Genomic DNA, 22,801 nt, shown 5'->3' on the forward strand with positions numbered 1-22,801 from the left:
GGCTATATTATATGTTGCCAATGGCGCAGTGTAACGGGTACGGCGGTTATCGCAAGATAACCAGATCAAGCAACGTCGAGCGTGGCTGCTGATTGGATATGTGACCGCTGAGCGATCCTGTCCTTGCAAGCGGCTCGCCTGCCCGGCCATTGGTGGTGGTTCAGAAGTCACCTTTAAGCCGTTGGTCCCCAGGTTAAGTGTTAGAGAGGGCTTCTTAGCCCTAACTTCGCCTGGTAAAATAAGACATTCTTTACTTTTTTTACTTTTTTTAAATATTAATACGCTTTAACATCATAAATGAGATAGAGTAAATTGTTTTTTAATTATTTATTTGATCTTAAAATACGAACGATCTTAGTTCTTTAAAACAACGTGTAAATTAAATATAACACATATATATACAATTACTCAATATGTATTTATTTAGTTGTAGAAAGTATAATAAATATGTAAAAAACAATCCAGTACAGCTCACTATATCACTCACTCCCTAAAATATGTATGCAAAGTAGATCAAAGATGTCTTATTTTACCATTCTAAGCTAGGGCTAAGAAGCCCTTTCTAACACTTAACCTGGGGACCAACTGCTTAAAAATGACTTCCGAACAGGGTAACAAGATACAAATTTCTAAAAGGAAGACTTATGGGGGTGAAAAGGGGGTGCATTAACACAAAAAGTAGGATTAATTATTCTTATAAACTTTGTGAAAAAACATTATAATAAAACATACATTAAAAATTGGTAATGTATTGCTTGTAATTCAAATAAAAAATCTCAAAATAAATTCATTTTACTTATAAATCGAAAAATAAAAATAATTCATATAATTAAAGTGTATATTGATGGATACAATTTTATTTTTAAACTATTATTTTGCATGTGGCATAGGATTCATGAATTATTTTTAGAAATTTTTTCCTTAATAAACAACTGATTTTGAACCAAACAGTTAAAAATTATAATAAAAATAATATTTGTAAAATAATTCAAATGAATTCCTTTCATTGATTCATTGAAATATTAGTACACTATACCTCACAGACATATATAATAAATTATCACTATAACAGAAAAATATATACCGTAATATAAAATAACAATATAAGTGGTGCAAGGAAGTAATGCTTTATACACTTTTTAAAAGGAAGGCCTATGCATTAAAACGTGGAAGGGGTTAACACAAGGAAGGTAGAATAATGGCAACGCGGTTGGTACCCAAAATATCTTAATTACTTACTGATGCACTCAATAATTCACTGAGATGGGAGGTATTAATACCTGTTCTCAAACAACTCCTATAGCTTTGGTAACCGTCAAGATCCAATTAAGGAAGTGTATATGATAATAATTTCTTCCTTATTATAGCTCTTTTTGTAGGGGAAGTAAGCGCCACGAAAGGAACCTTACTTTATAATTCAACTACCCCCACCAACCCCTACTGTTTTTATTTTAGGTATTTTTTTTTACTAGGTATTTATTTTTCAACTCTCGACTGTAAACGTTGGTAGTTTATATAATATAGTAGCGATAAGTACACTACATACACTAGCAAGTCTGATGGCATTGTAATAATATATTGATCAGAACAGTTCACTTATGTGCAATTCTATGTTCAATGTACCGTGAGCGAATGCTTGCAATTTGTACAAAAAAAGCACCGTTAGTCTACTCTCTTTAACGTATCAATGTATTAGCCGTTCCTCACAAAAATACTTGTCAAGTTTAATGCTTGTAAAAAGAAATGTTCTTAAAATTATAGTTAGAACTTCAACACATATGCTACATTTAAATGTATGAGAATAATCTGCGTTTCACCTGTCATTTAAGAAGTGTTGCTTAACGTCTGCCTTCGAATAATTTTGAAAAAACTTTTTATTTGTATATAAATATTTTTAATAATATAAAAACTATTTTCGTACTGATACAGATCATTATTACTTACTGTCATACATCAATATCATTATTCTTAGATGTAATGAAAAACAACCCACGCTATCGACCGGTAACTTTATATGTAACTTATGATTTCATATCAAGTTACCGTTCGATAACGCTAGTTTGTAAAGCATAAAGCAAGCAATGTCTGTATATCCTGCAATACTTTAACTCTGTGATCTAGTAGTATAACCGTTTGAAGGCGGTTGCCAAATGTTTAAAGAACGTGTTGTGACTCAATTTCCCGATACGTGGTTTACATTCTAGGCCTTCCTCTGCAGTAGCCTGCACTGCACTAGAGGCACAATTTCGTCTGCAATACATACAAGTTGCTTTATACACTTGTCTAGGTTTGTTTGTCTGGATTCAAATGCAAAAGAATTGTATACTTTATTTAAAGTTTTTAAAATAACTTTTAAATTCTTATCCTCATAATACACCTTAAAAATATTTCACATTGTAGGAAAAGAAAATTAAAAATGTATTTTTTCATAAAAGCATTGATTAAATTCCAGTATATTCTTTTTTTAAGATGGAAGGATTGTGAAGGAAACAGGATTTTCCGGACATTTATCATCGTTCAGTGATACAAAAATTCAGAAACACTACGTTTCATCCTTAGGTAAATAACCAATCCGACACATAATTACAAAGTAGGATAAAATAAACAACCTACTTAAGTGTTTTTATTAAGTGCATGTTTTAGAGAGTGAAGTTGAAAAGCATCATGGTGGTTGTTTTACGCTCTGGTATAATTTGCTTATTTTCACCAACTTTTTTTATTATGTTTTAGTTATTTATGTTAGTTATTTACCTGAAGAATAGATCGGATTGCAGATCTCAAAACGTAGTGTTACTGATTTTGTTGTATCACTGAACGATGGCAAATGTCCGGAAATATCCTGTTTCCTATACATTACAGTATACGTAACTATATCTAACGCTCTAGCATTGCTAATCGAGGAACAAAATTTGAAAAAAGGCGTTTTTTGACTATATTAAACATAATTTACATGCATATTGTTTTACATAAATACATCTACATTAATGTAAATTAAATTAATTATGCTTATAAACGTGAACAAGTTACGATAATTTATAGATATTAAATATATTCCTACATACATAAGAAAAAATATATAGTTTTTCATTGATAATCAAGAAAACATTTTAATCGTAGATTGATATTTAAAAAAACCCATGATATTATTAAAATTATAATTGAACATTTTATATTTGATAGAGTGGAAATTCTTTCTCAAAACCATTGAGTGACCTTTGCCTACCTATACTTTGAAAAAGATGGTTGCTCTATGAGTTGAATGAGTAATTGTCATTCTTTAAAGTATCTGCGACTGGCACAAATCAGGACTTTCCACCCCATTAGCAACACAATAAAGAAATGGTTTATATTGTCCTGCTCTGACATGCCTGGTCCTGTCTGATCAATGGTGCTGAACAAGAATCGTATTCCACTTTCTAGTCCAACTTGATATCTCTATATTTTTTATATTCTCCGATGTTCGATAGTATAAAACAAGTATGTATGTATATATCGGTACTATTAAGAAAACTTAATAAACTATTTACATTAATTCTCATAAAATTCTAATAGCTGGTATAGATTAGAAGGAATTGCGTCAATACTATCAAAGTTTAGGTGGTAAAATTACTTTTCTGATAGTAGTTTAGTTTTAAATATTGTTTCAAATCAGAATATATTTTTGGATTTAGACATATTAGTAAACTTGACTTGTTTTTGTTTCTGTATGTATTACTAAACAAGATATTACAGTTCTGTCGATGTAGGGATTGAAAATTGGGACATTAAAGGTACTATACATGACTAACAGAAAAATATGTATAATTTTGTATGAATTCTTCATGTATAATTTGTTCTTCAGGCACTTCCAACGATTTTTGTAATTATTTCTTCTTATTTATTTCTAGTAAAGTTTTAGTATTCTTCAATATGTACAAAGGCTAACTATTTTACTATACAAAAAGAAATTGAAGAGGTAAATTCCATTATTTTATTTCATATTTAAGAAATATTTTTCGACGTATTATTCCTTACCATTCGACAATGTAAAAGAATAAATCTATGCTAATGTAAAAATCGGTTGACTTTCGCTCCACGAATAACGGTATATACATAGTTTAATCGAGAAATATACTAAAAAAAGGAGCTTTCTATATACAAATTTGAATAAAGTATTTGCAATTCAAGTACATAATTACAAATGTAAAATTTACACAAGTAAATAAAAAAATCTGTTAGAAGTCAAGTCAAATTTACCTCTATTATTCTTCAATTCAACTAGTAAACCAGTGTTCTTAATAAAATTATTTGCCAGTATTCTATTTTTATGCAATTTGTTATTACTATCATTACTTTTCCAAGACAGGTTATCAATTTTAATTTTTAAACCAATTTCCCCCAAAACATTCCGTTTTTTTATTTTGCAGCGCTAACATATTGCGCACTAGTGCATGTTGACGTCTTAACTATTTTAGTTCATATAAAACATCAAAACATCAAACTACTACCAAAATAATTTGTACATTGATCTTATTTCCTAAATTTACCATTATATTTGGCAATGCACTGTAGTTTTCAGCCTGTGGCTTTTGCCACAAATGACTTAAACAAGCAGACTTATACTGAGGGTTTAATTTGAAATTATTTTTACACTTATGGGAAGAGTCAGAAACTAAGATTTTGTTTTCTGCACCCTCCCCTCTTACAAGTGTTTTTTTAGATTGTTGACAAAACGGGAAAAGGTGTAAGTTAGGTGTGATTTCTATGCATGTCCATGACCACATTACGCTGCCATGTCGTTCATTCCTTAGCATAATGTCCTATTTTCCTACATTTAAAACAAACAATGCCCTCCTACTTTCTAATGCCACATTATTTACTCTAATCTATTGTCTACGTTATTGACCATAGTTTTTAAGATCAAAAAGTTTTTCCAACAAAGGACTTTGACAATAAGACACAAAGATTTTCTAAATTTCAACATCAGTACGTATATCTTCATTTCTGAATTTAGTAACAATTTTTAATAATTGCAACAATTCATTAACTTTCAAACAGTCAGTTATTTTTTGTTTGAAATTTGTTTTTGATGATGGAAGTATTGTGAGGGAAACAGGATTTTTCCGGACATTTTCCATTGTTCAGTGATACAATACAATCAGTAACACTACATTTCGAGATCTGCAATTGGATCTTTCCTTCAGATATAATACTAAACTAATGAATGACTAAAATATATGTTAAAGTAAACAAACCATGCCAGAGCGTTGTAACATGCATGAGTCAGGAACAATAACAGCCATGTTGAGTGTTTATTCCATGCACACTAACTCCAAAACACATAACTAGTTAATAACTAAACATTAATTTTTAAAACTGAAATACAGACTACAGGTCACAATAGGTCTGCACTCACCGGCCAACCAAGTAGAACTGACCAGAGGCCAATAGTAAATGGCGATCGTCGCGGCAGAAACAGGATGGCGACAAAAGAAGGAGGGACAGGAGAGGGATTTTTTCAAAGTAAGTTATAGTACACATTTTTAGGTACCTCTGTGGATTAGACAGCTTGTTATAGGTTAACGTACGGTTAAACCTCATTAACTACTGCACAAGTGTTCTGAGGGTTTACAATGTTGCTAGGTTTAAATTTATCGTTTTTTAACTCCATATTTGATTCCGACAACCGGCGCTCGATTTTTTTCATAATTATTCGTCAAGACTCACAAATTGCAGCCTCAAGAGGTTTAAAACGCGAAACTGTCAACCTTTTTCACCATCTCTTAAGATAACATAAAAAGGTCCTTTCGGTTATTCAACCTCTTAAGCCAATGAGATAGCTTTTTTAGACAACGCAAAATTTCAAGATTCTTTTCAGCCAAGATTCCCTTATCTACTCTAGCTATCATAACCTCATAATAGCTGCACATTGTTTATATTCATTTGCATCATTGAGCCTGCCTGAGAGGATTTGTACATTACTTGAAATATTGAGGTTAAACACTTGTCTCCACACCTTTCTAAGTTTTTCCACCTTATCTTCGATGGTATCTATACTACGAAGCACAAATTCATAGATTAACTCCTCTTTACTTAACAAATCAATTTTGAATTCCAAATTTTTTAAATTTTCAAGAACAACTAGGATATTCTTAAATTCCGAGAATTTAAATTAATTTAAATTTCTTTCTTACTAAACTATTTCTGTATTTACCCTTTCTCTTTTCAAATTTAAATATATGACTCTGAGTGGTTTTTCAAAATGGACATCTCATTAACATGTTATATCAATCTATTTACCGAGCAAATTAAGTTAAATTAGAAAAAAAACAAGAAGCAATTAAATCTATATTGCTAATCGTGATTGATTTAAACTCTCACTGGTTTCATCGGAAAAAAATTGTACTGTATCTATGGATGCTGCATTAAAACATGACTCTTTTTCTTTTAAGAATAAAAATAATAAGCTTCCTTTTGGTAATCGTTGGTATGGATAAACAAGTAACTACAAAATTAGTCATACGTTCGTTACAAATTGACAGTAATTATATTTACAGTGTGCAAAAATATAGGATAATTTTTTGCTTAAAACTTTGAATTGGTTTTTACTTAAATTCTTTCCATATACTGTAAGACTACAACATTTAAGGTTTATTTTAACGTAAAAATACATGTGTAATATATAAAGTTTGTTATTTTATAGTAGTAAGAAAATTTAAAACAGCCTTTCTACAACATACGTTAATACAATTTTAAAATACTTTATGCATTAAATAATTTTCTTTATTTCTAACTAAAATTTGCCGCACGATGAAAAGTATAGTTCATTACGCTTGGTCAAAAGTTACTGGTACCTTAAAAATAAAAATTATAGTAAAGAAAATAATATACTAAGTGAAGATGAGCAATATTATTCTGGTTCTTATTCAAATAAAATACCATCAAATTATAAAAAAAATATTTTAATACCAAAGTTATTATCACATTCGGAGCACGCTCATGTATGCGGGACACACTTAACCCATTAAACCCCATACTTTATTATACTAATGGAATGAATAGTTATTTTAAAAAATATCAATGATATGAAATGGTGGTAAGATTACATTTAATAAATATAAAAATCCACTAATTTTGTTTGAATCAAACACAAAATAATAATGGTTTCGTAAAAATTGCACAACCATTTTATTATATATTACAAATTTTTATTCTTTCTGAAAAATTGCCAGTAAAAGCACTTTACTGTTAAACATTAGTAAACATACAGTAATTAACGATTAAAACCCAAAAAGCTTTGTTATTTTTATATATATACTTTTTATAATGTTGATAAGTACATTTATGAAACTGGTTTGAAAGAACCGTTCTTATATCGCCAGCAATACACAAAGATTCAGTCAGTAAAAAGGATAACATAAGACACATTATGGACATGATTATTACTTGAAATATGTCAACCAACCACAATATCACACCGTCTTCCAATTACTATATCACACCGAAGGGTAGAGCAAATTTAATATTTTTTAGGCTTGTCTCTAGAATCTCTAACTACATTTTAAACCATTTTTATACTTCATGAAAAGGCTGTAATGTAATATAGACAGAATTTCCTTTTATTATGACAAGTTCCATGGGGATGGTAAAGCGCTATAAAAGGAAGCCTGCTCCATATCTAACTACCCTCAAGCGACCGTCCTCTATGCATATTTACCCTTTTCCACCTGTCGTCAGTGCATTGTGTGTAATTTCAATAAAATAATAATGATAACATAAAATAAACATAACGATCTGGCAACAATTCAGTGATATATTAATTTTTACAATCCCGCTTATAAGATTTTCAGTGCTCAGTGCAGCGTAATTAAATAATTGCAATGAATACGAATATAGCAACAATGCAGTGATATATTAATTGATGCAATCCCGCTTACAGGCTTTTCAGTGCTCAGTGCAGCGTAATTAAATAATTGCAATGAATTCGAATATGGCAACAATGCAGTGATATATTGATCGGTACAATGCCGCTTGTGGACTGTTCAGTGCTCAGTGCAGCGTGATTGAACGGTTGCCCTGAATACGAGTATGGCAACAATGCAGTGATATATTAATTGATACAATCCCGCTTACAGGCTTTTCAGTGCTCAGTGCAGCGTAATTAAATAATTGCAATGAATACGAATATGGCAACAATGCAGTGATATATTGATCGCGCTTGTGGACTGTTCAGTGCTCAGTGGAGCGTGATTGAACGGTTGCCCTGAATACGAGTATGGCAACAATGCAGTGATATATTGATTGTTGCAATCCCGCTTAAAGGCTTTTCAATTTTCAGTGCAGCGTAATTAAATAATTGTAATGAATAAGAATATGACAACAATTCAGTGATATATTAATTGATACAATCCCGCTTACAGGCTTTTCAGTGCTCAGTGCAGCGTAATTAAATAATTGCAATGAATACGAATATGGCAACAATGCAGTGTTATATTGATCAGTACAATGCCGCTTGTAGACTGTTCAGTGCTCAGTGCAGCGTGATTGAATGGTTGCACTGAATACGAGTATGGCAACAATACTGTGTATATTGATCGGTGCAATGCCGCTTGTAGACTGTTCAGTGCTCAGTGCAGCGTGATTGAATGGTTGCACTGAATACGAGTATGGCAACAATACTGTGTATATTGATCGGTGCAATGCCGCTTGTAGACTGTTCAGTGCTCCTGTGCAGCGTGATTGAACGGTTGCACTGAATACGAGTATGGCAACAATACTGTGTATATTGATCGGTACAATGCCGCTTGTAGACTGTTCAGTGCTCCGTGCAGCGTAATTGAACGGTTGCACTGAATACGAGTATGGCAACAATGCAGTGATATATTGATCGGTGCAATGCCGCTTGTAGACTGTTCAGTGCTCAGTGCAGCGTGATTGAACGGTTGCACTGAATACGAGTATGGCAACAATGCAGTGATATATTGATCGGTGCAATGCCGCTTGTAAACTGTTCAGTGCTCAGTGCAGCGTGATTGAATGGTTGCACTGAATACGAGTATGGCAACAATGCAGTGATATATTGATCGGTGCAATGCCGCTTGTAGACTGTTCAGTGCTCAGTGCAGCGTGATTGAACGGTTGCACTGAATACGAGTATGGCAACAATACTGTGTATATTGATCGGTACAATGCCGCTTGTAGACTGTTCAGTGCTCAGTGCAGCGTAATTAAATAATTGCAATGAATACGAATATGGCAACAATGCAGTGATATATTGATCGCGCTTGTGGACTGTTCAGTGCTCAGTGGAGCGTGATTGAACGGTTGCCCTGAATACGAGTATGGCAACAATGCAGTGATATATTGATTGTTGCAATCCCGCTTAAAGGCTTTTCAATTTTCAGTGCAGCGTAATTAAAATAATTGTAATGAATAAGAATATGACAACAATTCAGTGATATATTAATTGATACAATCCCGCTTACAGGCTTTTCAGTGCTCAGTGCAGCGTAATTAAATAATTGCAATGAATACGAATATGGCAACAATGCAGTGTTATATTGATCAGTACAATGCCGCTTGTAGACTGTTCAGTGCTCAGTGCAGCGTGATTGAACGGTTGCACTGAATACGAGTATGGCAACAATACTGTGTATATTGATCGGTACAATGCCGCTTGTAGACTGTTCAGTGCTCCGTGCAGCGTAATTGAACGGTTGCACTGAATACGAGTATGGCAACAATGCAGTGATATATTGATCGGTGCAATGCCGCTTGTAGACTGTTCAGTGCTCAGTGCAGCGTAATTGAACGGTTGCACTGAATACGAGTATGGCAACAATACTGTGTATATTGATCGGTACAATGCCGCTTGTAGACTGTTCAGTGCTCCGTGCAGCGTAATTGAACGGTTGCACTGAATACGAGTATGGCAACAATGCAGTGATATATTGATCGGTGCAATGCCGCTTGTAGACTGTTCAGTGCTCAGTGCAGCGTGATTGAACGGTTGCACTGAATACGAGTATGGCAACAATGCAGTGATATATTGATCGGTGCAATGCCGCTTGTAGACTGTTCAGTGCTCAGTGCAGCGTGATTGAATGGTTGCACTGAATACGAGTATGACAACAATGCAGTGTATAATGATCGGTACAATGCTGCTTGTAGGTTGTTCAGTGCTCAGTGCAGCGTGATTGAACGGTTGCACTGAATACGAGTATGGCAACAATGCTGTGTATAATGATCGGTACAATGCCGCTTGTAGACTGTTCAGTGCTCAGTGCAGCGTAATTGAACGGTTGCACTGAATACGAGTATGACAACAATGCAGTGATATATTGATCGGTACAATGCCGCTTGTAGACTGTTCAGTGCTCAGTGCAGCGTAATTGAACGGTTGCACTGAATACGAGTATGACAACAATGCTGTGTATAATGATCGGTACAATGCTGCTTGTAGGTTGTTCAGTGCTCAGTGCAGCGTGATTGAACGGTTGCACTGAATACGAGTATGACAACAATGCTGTGTATAATGATCGGTACAATGCTGCTTGTAGGTTGTTCAGTGCTCAGTGCAGCGTGATTGAACGGTTGCACTGAATACGAGTATGACAACAATGCTGTGTATAATGATCGGTACAATGCCGCTTGTAGGTTGTTCAGTGCTCAGTGCAGCGTGATTGAACGGTTGCACTGAATACGAGTATGACAACAATGCTGTGTATAATGATCGGTACAATGCTGCTTGTAGGTTGTTCAGTGCTCAGTGCAGCGTGATTGAACGGTTGCACTGAATACGAGTATGACAACAATGCTGTGTATAATGATCGGTACAATGCTGCTTGTAGGTTGTTCAGTGCTCAGTGCAGCGTGATTGAACGGTTGCACTGAATACGAGTATGACAACAATGCTGTGTATAATGATCGGTACAATGCTGCTTGTAGGTTGTTCAGTGCTCAGTGCAGCGTGATTGAACGGTTGCACTGAATACGAGTATGACAACAATGCTGTGTATAATGATCGGTACAATGCTGCTTGTAGGTTGTTCAGTGCTCAGTGCAGCGTAATTGAACGGTTGCACTGAATACGAATATGGCAACAATGCAGTGTATAATGATCGGTACAATGCCGCTTGTAGACTGTTCAGTGCTCAGTGCAGCGTAATTGAACGGTTGCACTGAATACGAGTATGGCAACAATGCAGTGATATATTGATCGGTACAATGCCGCTTGTAGACTGTTCAGTGCTCAGTGCAGCGTAATTGAACGGTTGCACTGAATACGAGTATGACAACAATGCTGTGTATATTGATCGGTACAATGCCGCTTGTAGGTTGTTCAGTGCTCAGTGCAGCGTGATTGAACGGTTGCACTGAATACGAGTATGGCAACAATGCAGTGATATATTGATCGGTACAATGCCGCTTGTAGGTTGTTCAGTGCTCAGTGCAGCGTGATTGAACGGTTGCACTGAATACGAGTATGACAACAATGCTGTGTATAATGATCGGTACAATGCCGCTTGTAGACTGTTCAGTGCTCAGTGCAGCGTAATTGAACGGTTGCACTGAATACGAGTATGACAACAATGCAGTGATATAATGATCGGTACAATGCCCGCTTGTAGACTGTTGTTCAGTGCTCAGTGCAGCGTAATTGAACGGTTGCACTGAATACGAGTATGACAAACAATGCTGTGTATAATGATCGGTACAATGCCGCTTGTAGACTGTGTTCAGTGCTCAGTGCAGCGTAATTGAACGGTTGCACTGAATACGAGTATGACAACAATGCTGTGTATAATGATCGGTACAATGCTGCTTGTAGGTTGTTCAGTGCTCAGTGCAGCGTAATTGAACGGTTGCACTGAATACGAGTATGACAACAATGCTGTGTATAATGATCGGTACAATGCTGCTTGTAGGCTGTTCAGTGCTCAGTGCAGCGTAATTGAACGGTTGCACTGAATACGAGTATGACAACAATGCTGTGTATAATGATCGGTACAATGCCGCTTGTAGACTGTTCAGTGCTCAGTGCAGCGTGAATTGAACGGTTGCACTGAATACGAGTATGACAACAATGCTGTGTATAATGATCGGTACAATGCCGCTTGTAGGTTTGTTCAGTGCTCAGTGCAGCGTAATTGAACGGTTGCACTGAATACGAGTATGACAACAATGCTGTGTATAATGATCGGTACAATGCCGCTTGTAGACTGGTTCAGTGCTCAGTGCAGCGTAATTGAACGGTTGCACTGAATACGAGTATGACAACAATGCTGTGTATAATTGATCGGTACAATGCGCTTGTAGACTGTTCAGTGCTCAGTGCAGCGTGATTGAACGGTTTGCACTGAATACGAGTATGACAACAATGCTGTGTATAATGATCGGTACAATGCTGCTTGTAGGTTGTTCAGTGCTCAGTGCAGCGTAATTGAACGGTTTGCACTGAATACGAGTATGACAACAATGCTGTGTATAATGATCGGTACAATGCCGCTTGTAGACGTAGGTTGTTCAGTGCTCAGTGCAGCGTAATTGAACGGTTGCACTGAATACGAGTATGACAACAATGCTGTGTATAAATGATCGTACAATGCCGCTTGTAGACTGTTCAGTGCTCAGTGCAGCGTAATTGAACGGTTGCACTGAATACGAGTATGACAACAATGCTGTGTATAATGATCGGTACAATGCCTGCTTGTAGGTTGTTCAGTGCTCAGTGCAGCGTAATTGAACGGTTGCACTGAATACGAGTATGACAACAATGCTGTGTATAATGATCGGTACAATGCTGCTTGTAGGTTGTTCAGTGCTCAGTGCAGCGTAATTGAACGGTTGCACTGAATACGAGTATGACAACAATGCTGTGTATAATGATCGGTACAATGCCGCTTGTAGGACTGTTCAGTGCTCAGTGCAGCGTAATTGAACGGTTGCACTGAATACGAGTATGACAACAATGCTGTGTATAATGATCGGTACAATGCCTGCTTGTAGACTGTTCAGTGCTCAGTGCAGCGTAATTGAACGGTTGCACTGAATACGAGTATGACAACAATGCTGTGTATAATGATCGGTACAATGCCGCTTGTAGACTGTTCAGTGCTCAGTGCAGCGTAATTGAACGGTTGCACTGAATACGAGTATGACAACAATGCTGTGTATAATGATCGGTACAATGCCGCTTGTAGACTGTTTCAGTGCTCAGTGCAGCGTAATTGAACGGTTGCACTGAATACGAGTATGACAACAATGCTGTGTATAATGATCGGTACAATGCCGCTTGTAGACTGTTCAGTTGCTCAGTGCAGCGTAATTGAACGGTTGCACTGAATACGAGTATGACAACAATGCTGTGTATAATGATCGGTACAATGCCGCTTGTAGACTGTTCAGTGCTCAGTGCAGCGTAATTGAACGGTTGCACTGAATACGAGTATGACAACAATGCTGTGTATAATGATCGGTACAATGCCTGCTTGTAGGTTGTTCAGTGCTCAGTGCAGCGTAATTGAACGGTTGCACTGAATACGAGTATGACAACAAATGCTGTGTATAATGATCGGTACAATGCCGCTTGTAGACTGTTCAGTGCTCAGTGCAGCGTAATTGAACGGTTGCACTGAATACGAGTATGACAACAATGCTGTGTATAATATGATACATGCAGCGTAAATGAACGTTCGGTACAATGCCGCTTGTAGACTGTTCAGTGCTCAGTGCAGCGTGATTGAAACGGTTGCACTGAATACGAGTATGACAACAATGCAGTGATATATTGATCGGTACAATGCTGCTTGTAGACTGTTCAGTGCTCAGTGCAGCGTAATTGAACGGTTGCACTGAATACGAATATGGCAACAATGCAGTGTATATTGATCGGTACAATGCCGCTTGTAGACTGTTCAGTGCTCAGTGCAGCGTAATTGAACGGTTGCACTGAATACGAGTATGGCAACAATGCAGTGATATATTGATCGGTACAATGCCGCTTGTAGACTGTTCAGTGCTCAGTGCAGCGTAATTGAACGGTTGCACTGAATACGAGTATGGCAACAATGCAGTGTATATTGATCGGTACAATGCCGCTTGTAGACTGTTCAGTGCTCAGTGCAGCGTAATTGAACGGTTGCACTGAATACGAGTATGGCAACAATGCAGTGATATATTGATCGGTACAATGCCGCTTGTAGACTGTTCAGTGCTCAGTGCAGCGTAATTGAACGGTTTGCACTGAATACGAGTATGACAACAATGCTGTGTATAATGATCGGTACAATGCCGCTTGTAGACTGTTCAGTGCTCAGTGCAGCGTAATTGAACGGTTGCACTGAATACGAATATGACAACAATGCAGTGATATATTGATCGGTACAATGCCGCTTGTAGACTGTTCAGTGCTCAGTGCAGCGTAATTGAACGGTTGCACTGAATACGAGTATGGCAACAATGCAGTGATATATTGATCGGTACAATGCCGCTTGTAGACTGTTCAGTGCTCAGTGCAGCGTAATTGAACGGTTTGCACTGAATACGAGTATGACAACAATGCTGTGTATAATGATCGGTACAATGCCGCTTGTAGGTTGTTCAGTGCTCAGTGCAGCGTGAATGGTTGCACTGAATACAAGTATTGCAACTGTATCTACTAACGTTGCAGGCTCCTGTTTTTTGTAATGTTGATATAGCTTTCGGTATATTGGAACGTCTAATTATACGCATTTAGGAATTAGTCTTCAATTAATTAATCTTCTTGTTTAATACTTTAATGGTTAAGCCGGTCTGATTAATGGTTCTACGGAAGACCGTTACACCTTTTTAATTTAAATAATACAATTATATAATTTTATTTATATTGTAGTGTTCTAGTATTGAATCATTTCATAAAACCCATTAATATTATTATTACATAACATCGTATATAACCAGCATATAAATATTAATTTTATACATGTATAAAGGGCGCATTGATGTTATTAAAGGGTGCAGTTTTTGCTATTTGTACTTTATAGTATTGCAGTTATGTCATAAAACTAATGGTGATTTTGGTGATATTAAATATTTATGCTATAAATAAAAATCAACATAAATTTTATGAATACTTAATTTTCCCTCCAGATATTGCTGAACACCTTAAAATTGTTCATCTTGTATTTACACTTCATTGTAGAATTTTCTATTATCTTTTAGTTACTTTTCAATGAGTATTCTTATCACTGCAAAAAATCAAAATTGTTAATTGAAAGAACTGTACTTTTTTACTGAATGTGAGCCAGACTATTAATGGTAGATTACTTTTTACCCGGGCTTAAGAAATCCTTCACCATCTCCTAATAATTTATGAACGCTATAGAGCAGTTAAATATAAAATTGCTGACCTCTATTTTAATTGATTTATTACTATATATGTTAACGCTATAATTCTCTAACTCGTAAATCTGAACTCTAGAACTGACGTATTTTCTTAGGACAGGCTTGTGTCTATCACTCTAGGAGTTGGAAAGTCGATTTTTTGTTCTTATGATGTCTCGAAAATGACCTAACCTATAAACTTTAAATACTGTATGAAGCTTTATTTGTATATAGGTAGTATCGAGTTCAATGACGGTGTTTACCACTGAAAGGGATTTAGCTAATAGTAGATGAACATTTTTCTATTAGTTCCTACGTGTAAACATATCACAACAAAATCATATAGTAAATAAATTTGTAAAAAAAGTTTGATTTCATGACTAATTAATATTTGACATAGTAACACATTTAGCATATTTATACGAATGAAATGAGGTATAAACTTGATTTTTCAATCTACGCCAGCGGAACTTGTTACCTCGAAAAGGAAGGTGATAAAGACGTGCCTTTGTTTTTATTGGCAGTGTACAAGAAGCTGTTAAGTTCACAAATTGATTAGAGCTTATTTTTTAGAAATTTGTCGCTACTTCTTGAATCTATTTGTGAAGTATTGCTTATTTATGGATTATTCAAATATATATAGATAATAATAATTTAAAAATAAATTATGTAAAGAGTTTAGATAAAAAAATGTTACAAGATACATTGTAATCTGCAACTATTGCGTGTTTTATTTTGAAGCGATCTTCTTGAAAATTAATATGTACTCGTATTTCAAACTCTAGCTTGACTTACAAAACATCTCGAACATTATTTGTAGTATTTTGCATCATATTGATTGCTTATGCAAAATTTGCCTATGCTCCTTACTAGGTTGGACCAACATTAATAAGGAGAAAATAAATAGTTTCCCATCTGATTCTTGTTAGAAATACCTTTATTATTTATTGTAATTATACTTTTGTAAAAATGTATATTTTGTTTATGTTAAGTACGAGAGAAAATATTATAGAGAAAAAAATGTGTCATATTTTGTCACTTTTTTTCTTTATCAAAAAAGCAAGACTGCTTAATTTGAAATACCATATTATACTTTTGAATTTATTTCAAGGATACTTCCAAAGTGTATTTTATTACTAATTAATGCCAACAATATAGCCAGAAATAACAGCAAGCAATGAAATTTGAATTACTAATTTGCGATGGGCTATACTTACATTGATTTGATTGAATGAACTAATATTGTCTATGTTGATGCTGTTGGGGAAACATTACTTATCCCCACTGTCGTAAGTGCAAAAATAAGAGAAGTAAGATTAAGCAAGACCAATTACCACTAATTACCAGGTTTTTGCATGCAAATGCAAATTTGTTGTCTTTATTTCTTTTTTCATGTGATTTCTCAGATTTTTTATAAATATGTTTGTTTTGCGACTTTTTAAGAGCAATGAAAAATATTCGCTAACGTTCAGCCAAATTCCACGAATGTCATACACCAGTATTCAACTACACGTTATATAGTATATATAGTTGGACAGGTAGAAGAGAAATTTTGCAAGCTCCATGACCGATAGACTTCGCTAACACTCGGCCTGTAAATTCTTGCTTATAGTATAACAAATGCAAACTAAACTACTAACCATGCAGTTATTTATCCGTTCAGTACATTTAAATTTAAATTACCATTGAAATTGTGCAAAACTATTCACAAACATCTGTTTATAATTAAGGAGCTAACAACCAATGTGCATTGCATAAGTACACCTAGTCTTTTTTGACATTGTTTTTCCTATTTTTACATATTTAAAGATAACATATGATACGCAATTAAAAGTTAAATGAGCGTCAGCTATTTGTATATAGACTGAAAGCAAAACACATACATGCAATAGACAACGTCAATGGCCATCAACATATAGATCAATGAGATACAAAACAGTACAGTATTTTTATTAATAATTGAAACATTTACAAAAAGTTATAAACTGTTGTTGTTAACAACAGTTGCATATAATTGTACTGTTATTAAACATTATATGCGGGCCGAACGTTTATTTTGTGTGTATCAGAACAGATATTGAACTTAAATAATTTGATTTCTATGTTAATAATGAATGAATCATATTAATCATGAATGTTCTGATCACACTGTCACTGCCGCTGAATTCTTCTGTTTTTCCCGATATTTAGAGCATGGTCTGGTTCACCCATTGAAGAAAACAGCTATTCCTCAACTCCTTCGGAATTACGCTCAATAAGCAATCTCTCGCGTCTCTCGAAATTTCTCGAAAGAGTAGTCCAACAAATAGCAATTTTTATCATCTTAATAATTATAATTTTCTGACCAAATTCCACTCTCGATTCAGATCTAATCATAGTAACTGTACAGCCACATTGAAGAGTGCTGATGATATCCGATTGTCAATGCTCAAGAGACTATTGACCATTTAAATAATATTTTCATTCCCAAGGCCTTCGACTGTCGTATCCAAACTCCTCCTCCTTATCAAATTAAAGAAGTATGGTTTCACCAATGGCTATGTTAATTGGGTCGAGTCTTACCTTATTGGACGAAAGCAATGTGTAAGAGAATAAAATGTCAGACTGGAAACCTGTTACGAGGGAGTCCCACAGGGCTTCATCCTTTGATCTTTTTTATTTTCACTTTATATAAGCAGTATAATTTCAGTTATAAACATTTAAATTTTCATAATTACGGCGACCATTTGCAAATATAAGTGCACTGTTTATACGAGCATTCCTTCTATTCCACATTTAATTATCAAAACCAAATATCCTGGTTACTATCAGATCATTTTACAACTATACATATAATATTAGTGGTTTTCCTTACAATAACCTAATTAGCTACTTTCAGTACTTATCTAGTTGTCTATGACACTGATGGAACTATTATTTATTATTATTATTAAACAGTCTGTATTATTTTATAATAACAAATTAATCTGTTTATCTAAAGGAAGAAAATTTTAATTTTAAAAAGTTGCAATAAGTTGGTAAAGTGCAGAAACATTACCTGAACAGAAATATAAAATACAATTTCAAATAGACACCAACACACGTGAATTGATTTATTCTCCAACGAGTTTGGAGGTAGTACGGACAGTAATGGGTCGTAAACAGACGTCGTAACGTGGTTTTGTATACGGTATCGACTTTTCATATTTCATCTTCCATCATTCCTATCTTGGGTCATTAAAGCATGTTTTATCTTACAAATTTCATTTAAACATTATTTACTTTTGTCTGAGCAGACGTAAATGAACACTTTACTGAGTAGCGTAATTTCAGCAGTTTCTCTATAATCAAAAAAATAGTACTGAATTGGATGTATACCTTGTATTTACTAACAAACCACTAATAAATAAAATATAAGATGAAATATTCAATTTTATTTGTACTTTAAGATGAATGTACAGTGTAAATTTTATGGAGAATTGTTTTTAATATCCACTTATAGAAATACATACATCATAATTGAATATGAAAATAAACATCTAAGTCAATAATGGTTTACATATTTCAATAATGTATAAGCCCTCATGGATATGTTACATATTAGGCTCACACAGAGGAAGAAAATATATTTTATATAATGTGTTATGATACTATATATTAATGCACAAAATAAATGTAATTTCCCTTTTGGACAACAAACAATTATATTTAACCTTAGTGATTCGACATTGCTCACTTACAATTGAAATATTGTTTAGTAAACTAGTATTATACAGTTTATCAATGTAGTCACTGAATGACTATCACGTGGCTTCACATTGTCGTTATGATTATTGTATATTTATTTTTTTATTTTATATTTTATTATAAAACACTTATCTTAAAACGTAATTTTGGGTACGTTGGAAAAGTTTTATAAACATAGAAGTAACCAAAAGTAGCAGTTTTGAAAATAAGTAAAGTATACACTGGTACATTTAATAATTAAAGAAATAACTAAAATAATTCTATTTTATACCTGAAAACATAACATTTTTCACAGGTAGGTTACTTTATAACTCAACATAATATATTTATACATAACAAAATTGAAGTTAAAGGGTTAATTATTGTTTCTAAAAATACTACAAATCTAAACCTATTTCAATATATTACTTTCTCCTCCCTTTCTAGAAACGCTCACCCTACATATCTAACAGTTGCCCACTGCTCGATTACTAGTTTTCCAAAAGATCCAACTAAACTAAACAGGTTATGATTACGTTGAAGCAAAAGCTTACCGCTTGTATTAAGCTTAAAACTGTTACTTGTATAAACTACCAGCCACGATAACGTTACTTAATGTGAACTAGGCCGTGCAATAGGACTTGTTCAATAGCAGTACGGACAATAGCAGGAGCGCACGTCCCGTATGAATGTCGCTATTATCCCCTTTGTCAGAGTCCAGTATCCCTTGCACGTGCGGTCGCCCAGTTAACTCTTTAGAAACGTAACTGAGTTTCTGTTCAATTGCCAATCTGTCCACTAATTTACAAAAGTCAATGGAGGTTCAATGAACCACTAATTAAAACGATGCGTTTTCAGATGTGAAATTTAATACAGTAAAATGATTAGAATTTCGTTTTCAAAAAGAAAAATGTCGAACCCCTATTATTTCTCAGTGCTCCCCAGGTGGGTTCACTTCTGGCTGGTGTATACCTTCCAGTTGAACCCACACTGGGCACAGGAAAAACCGATGGGTCACTTAAATCTGGGCAAACTTAGGGATGTCCAGGTGAGACAAATCACTAACCGCAAATGTCGAGTTTCTGAGGTGCAAGGGTAGATCAATAGGTCTAGTCTACTTCGGGAGATGACTGTTGGAGTTGGGGTTTGTTCCCTAAGAGTCAAAGGTTCTTGCCGGCCTATACATAAGGGTGTGCCACCCCCTGCCTGCTTTGACTGGATAAGCTGGTTCAGAGCTGTCTTCTACTTCTTCCTAGACGACTTGAGATCAGTGCCCTAAAATTTCCCTTATGAATCTCAACAGGAGGCGGCTCATACTCCCAACCTTACCCATACAAAATATGCTGTCACTCCACAAGCAGTGCAAAGGTCTTTATGGGAATAGCAATTTTCTAAGCTTCTTGTTCTAAGGTAATGAGCTGAAGCTATTAAAATAGCCTTTTTCACTGTTTAATTTATAAACAGAACAACTTTAATTTGTAACAGGAATAAGCTGGAACAAGCTATGTTTACATGTTAAAGGAGCAGAACATTAAACTGTACTCAGAAAATATGTAAAAAAATAGAAGAGGTACAACCATTAACATTTTCAAACTGTTCATTCACTATTAAATTATGGACATTCTGAATTCATTTCGAATTTTATTTGTATGTCATATACGAATAAAAAGTACTATCCCTAGTTCATGTCAGGGGTGCAGTGTTTGATCAATATTTTCGAGTAACACCGTGCCAACTATGCAACTCCCTCCCTCACACCTTCAATCCCATTGAATGTTATTCGCGGTTTTGTGCTGAGCATTTATAGTAGTAGTATGTGTTGAGAGAGATTAGTCGTGGCAGGTCCGCTTTGAAGTTTTGCGTCTGGCTATGAAAAACGGATGTAAGTATTTTTGTGAAAGAGTAAATGAATATTATAATCTGAATATTAGTTTAGAGGTTTGTGGACGATACTTTTTGTATTGACCTTTTATGTAACATGTAACGATTTTGATACATATTTTTGCAAGTACACTTGTGCATAATACTCGTGTACTTTTTGAGACTTCTAGGATTGGATCTGCTTTTGGATTTGTATCATGATTATGAATCAATACTTAACGATTAGCGATTAAAATTTAAATTAATATAAACAGTAAAAATATAATTATTTTTGTAAAAATAAAGAGTACAATTCTAATTAGTTTACTCGGCTAATGAACAAGATAACGGGTTTTTAATTCTTTGGCTACTATAATATTTTTGGGATTTATACTATTTCCTTGATTATTTCAGCTATGCTAATCACTCGATTTGATTATTTACTATTCATTTGGCCTTTGAATTTTTCGAATCTTAAATTTTTGATCCACTGGGTGCTGATGAATAAAAATAAATCGGCAACAATAATATCCGAAATTTAATTTTTTCACAATATCAATGCATAACTCAAATTTCTCAAAATTCACTCCATTCTGCCAAATGGTCTGGTTCTGTGAGCTTCTAGTTTCTGTGAGAGGAGTTTCCAAAACTTTGGCTCTTCCTAGAGCCGATAACTTCCAATGGCCTAAATCCTCTAAAGAGGGGAGGTTATGAGTGACCGGAAGCTCCGAGCCAAGAGGTTCTTTGAAGAGGGAAGTTTTCACAAGTAGGGAACTTATCAAGGCGGGAAATTATATTATTCGGAAGATTTTAGAAGTATTAATATTGCATTGGCTAATGGTTTCTTGGAATTTTTAAATCCAAAATGACGATGGAAGTCTTAATAACTCGCTGCGTGACGGGCAAAAAAGTCTATTAACCGCGATTTTCCAAAAGTGGAGAGTTCCTGGAGTCCAAGAATATATTTTCCTGGTCAGTTCCACACAAGTAGATCAATAGCTCTTAGAGACCGGGTAAATCCAAAAGCTTGTTGAGTAACCCTACATATCCAATAGTCAGTACAAAATTGGGACTTCTCGTGCTTTCTCGCCTCCGAGATGGTAGTCTGTACCTTCAGAAATTTTATTGGTGCTCAAAATATTATGTTTTTTTTTTTATTAAATATGATGAAAACCTACCTTTCATAGAAAACGTGCAAAATCTCAGTGCCTTAACAGTTTTAGAACAAATCATCATCAATTTCTTTAAATTAATACTAAATATCAAAAGAAATAGGGTTAAAGTTTGTTATTGGCGATGGAAGGCTTAAAAGGATAACAGGATTTCGCACATTTGTTACCGTTACATGGTACAAAAGGTTTTACACGACGTTTCGAGAATTGGAATGTAACCTCTTCTTCAGGTCGGGGAGGTATTAAAACATACAAAAATAAAGAACAGACAGAAGGGAGAGGAAAGGAAAAAAAGAAGAGTATTCCACTTTCATCGGTGCTTGTGTGTTGTGTTTCTCGTACTCTTGAATTGCATTTTCTGCAATGAAAACGCCTGAACTGGGCTCCAATCAGGTTTCAAGTATGTTTGAACCCTTTTCTTTCCGTTATTTTCTTCTTTTGTATGCATTAATACTTCAACCCACTTGACGATGAACATAGATTCCAATTCTAGAAACGTTGTGTTATACCTTTTGTAACATTTAACAATGGGCAATGTCCAAAATCCTGTTGTCCTTTAAAAGAAATATGATTTAAAAGAATTTTTGCCTCAAAGATGAGTAATTAAAATTTAGTTTCTATTCCAAATACGTGTGATGACTAAGTTTTAAATCTTGCAAAGTGACAGCTTAGCTAGTAAGTCTTTAACAACCAATAAATCTCTAATCTTTAATCTATGAGGC

At 34.7% G+C, this 22,801-nt stretch overlaps 1 protein-coding gene across 1 annotated transcript in view; it reads left to right on the forward strand.

Moving 5' to 3' along the window:
• Nucleotides 1-5,433: 5,433 nt before the first annotated feature.
• The window catches only part of LOC124355206 (Kv channel-interacting protein 4-like), a 207,710-nt gene continuing 190,342 nt past the window's right edge, over nt 5,434-22,801 (forward strand). The window contains exons 1-2 of the mRNA XM_046806222.1: nt 5,434-5,502; nt 12,004-12,097. Coding sequence (XP_046662178.1) covers nt 5,434-5,502; nt 12,004-12,097 — 163 coding nt within the window. The remainder of the gene's footprint in view (nt 5,503-12,003; nt 12,098-22,801) is intronic.

Source organism: Homalodisca vitripennis, chromosome 1, assembly GCF_021130785.1.
Source record: "Homalodisca vitripennis isolate AUS2020 chromosome 1, UT_GWSS_2.1, whole genome shotgun sequence".
Classification (NCBI taxonomy): Eukaryota; Metazoa; Arthropoda; class Insecta; order Hemiptera; family Cicadellidae; genus Homalodisca; species Homalodisca vitripennis.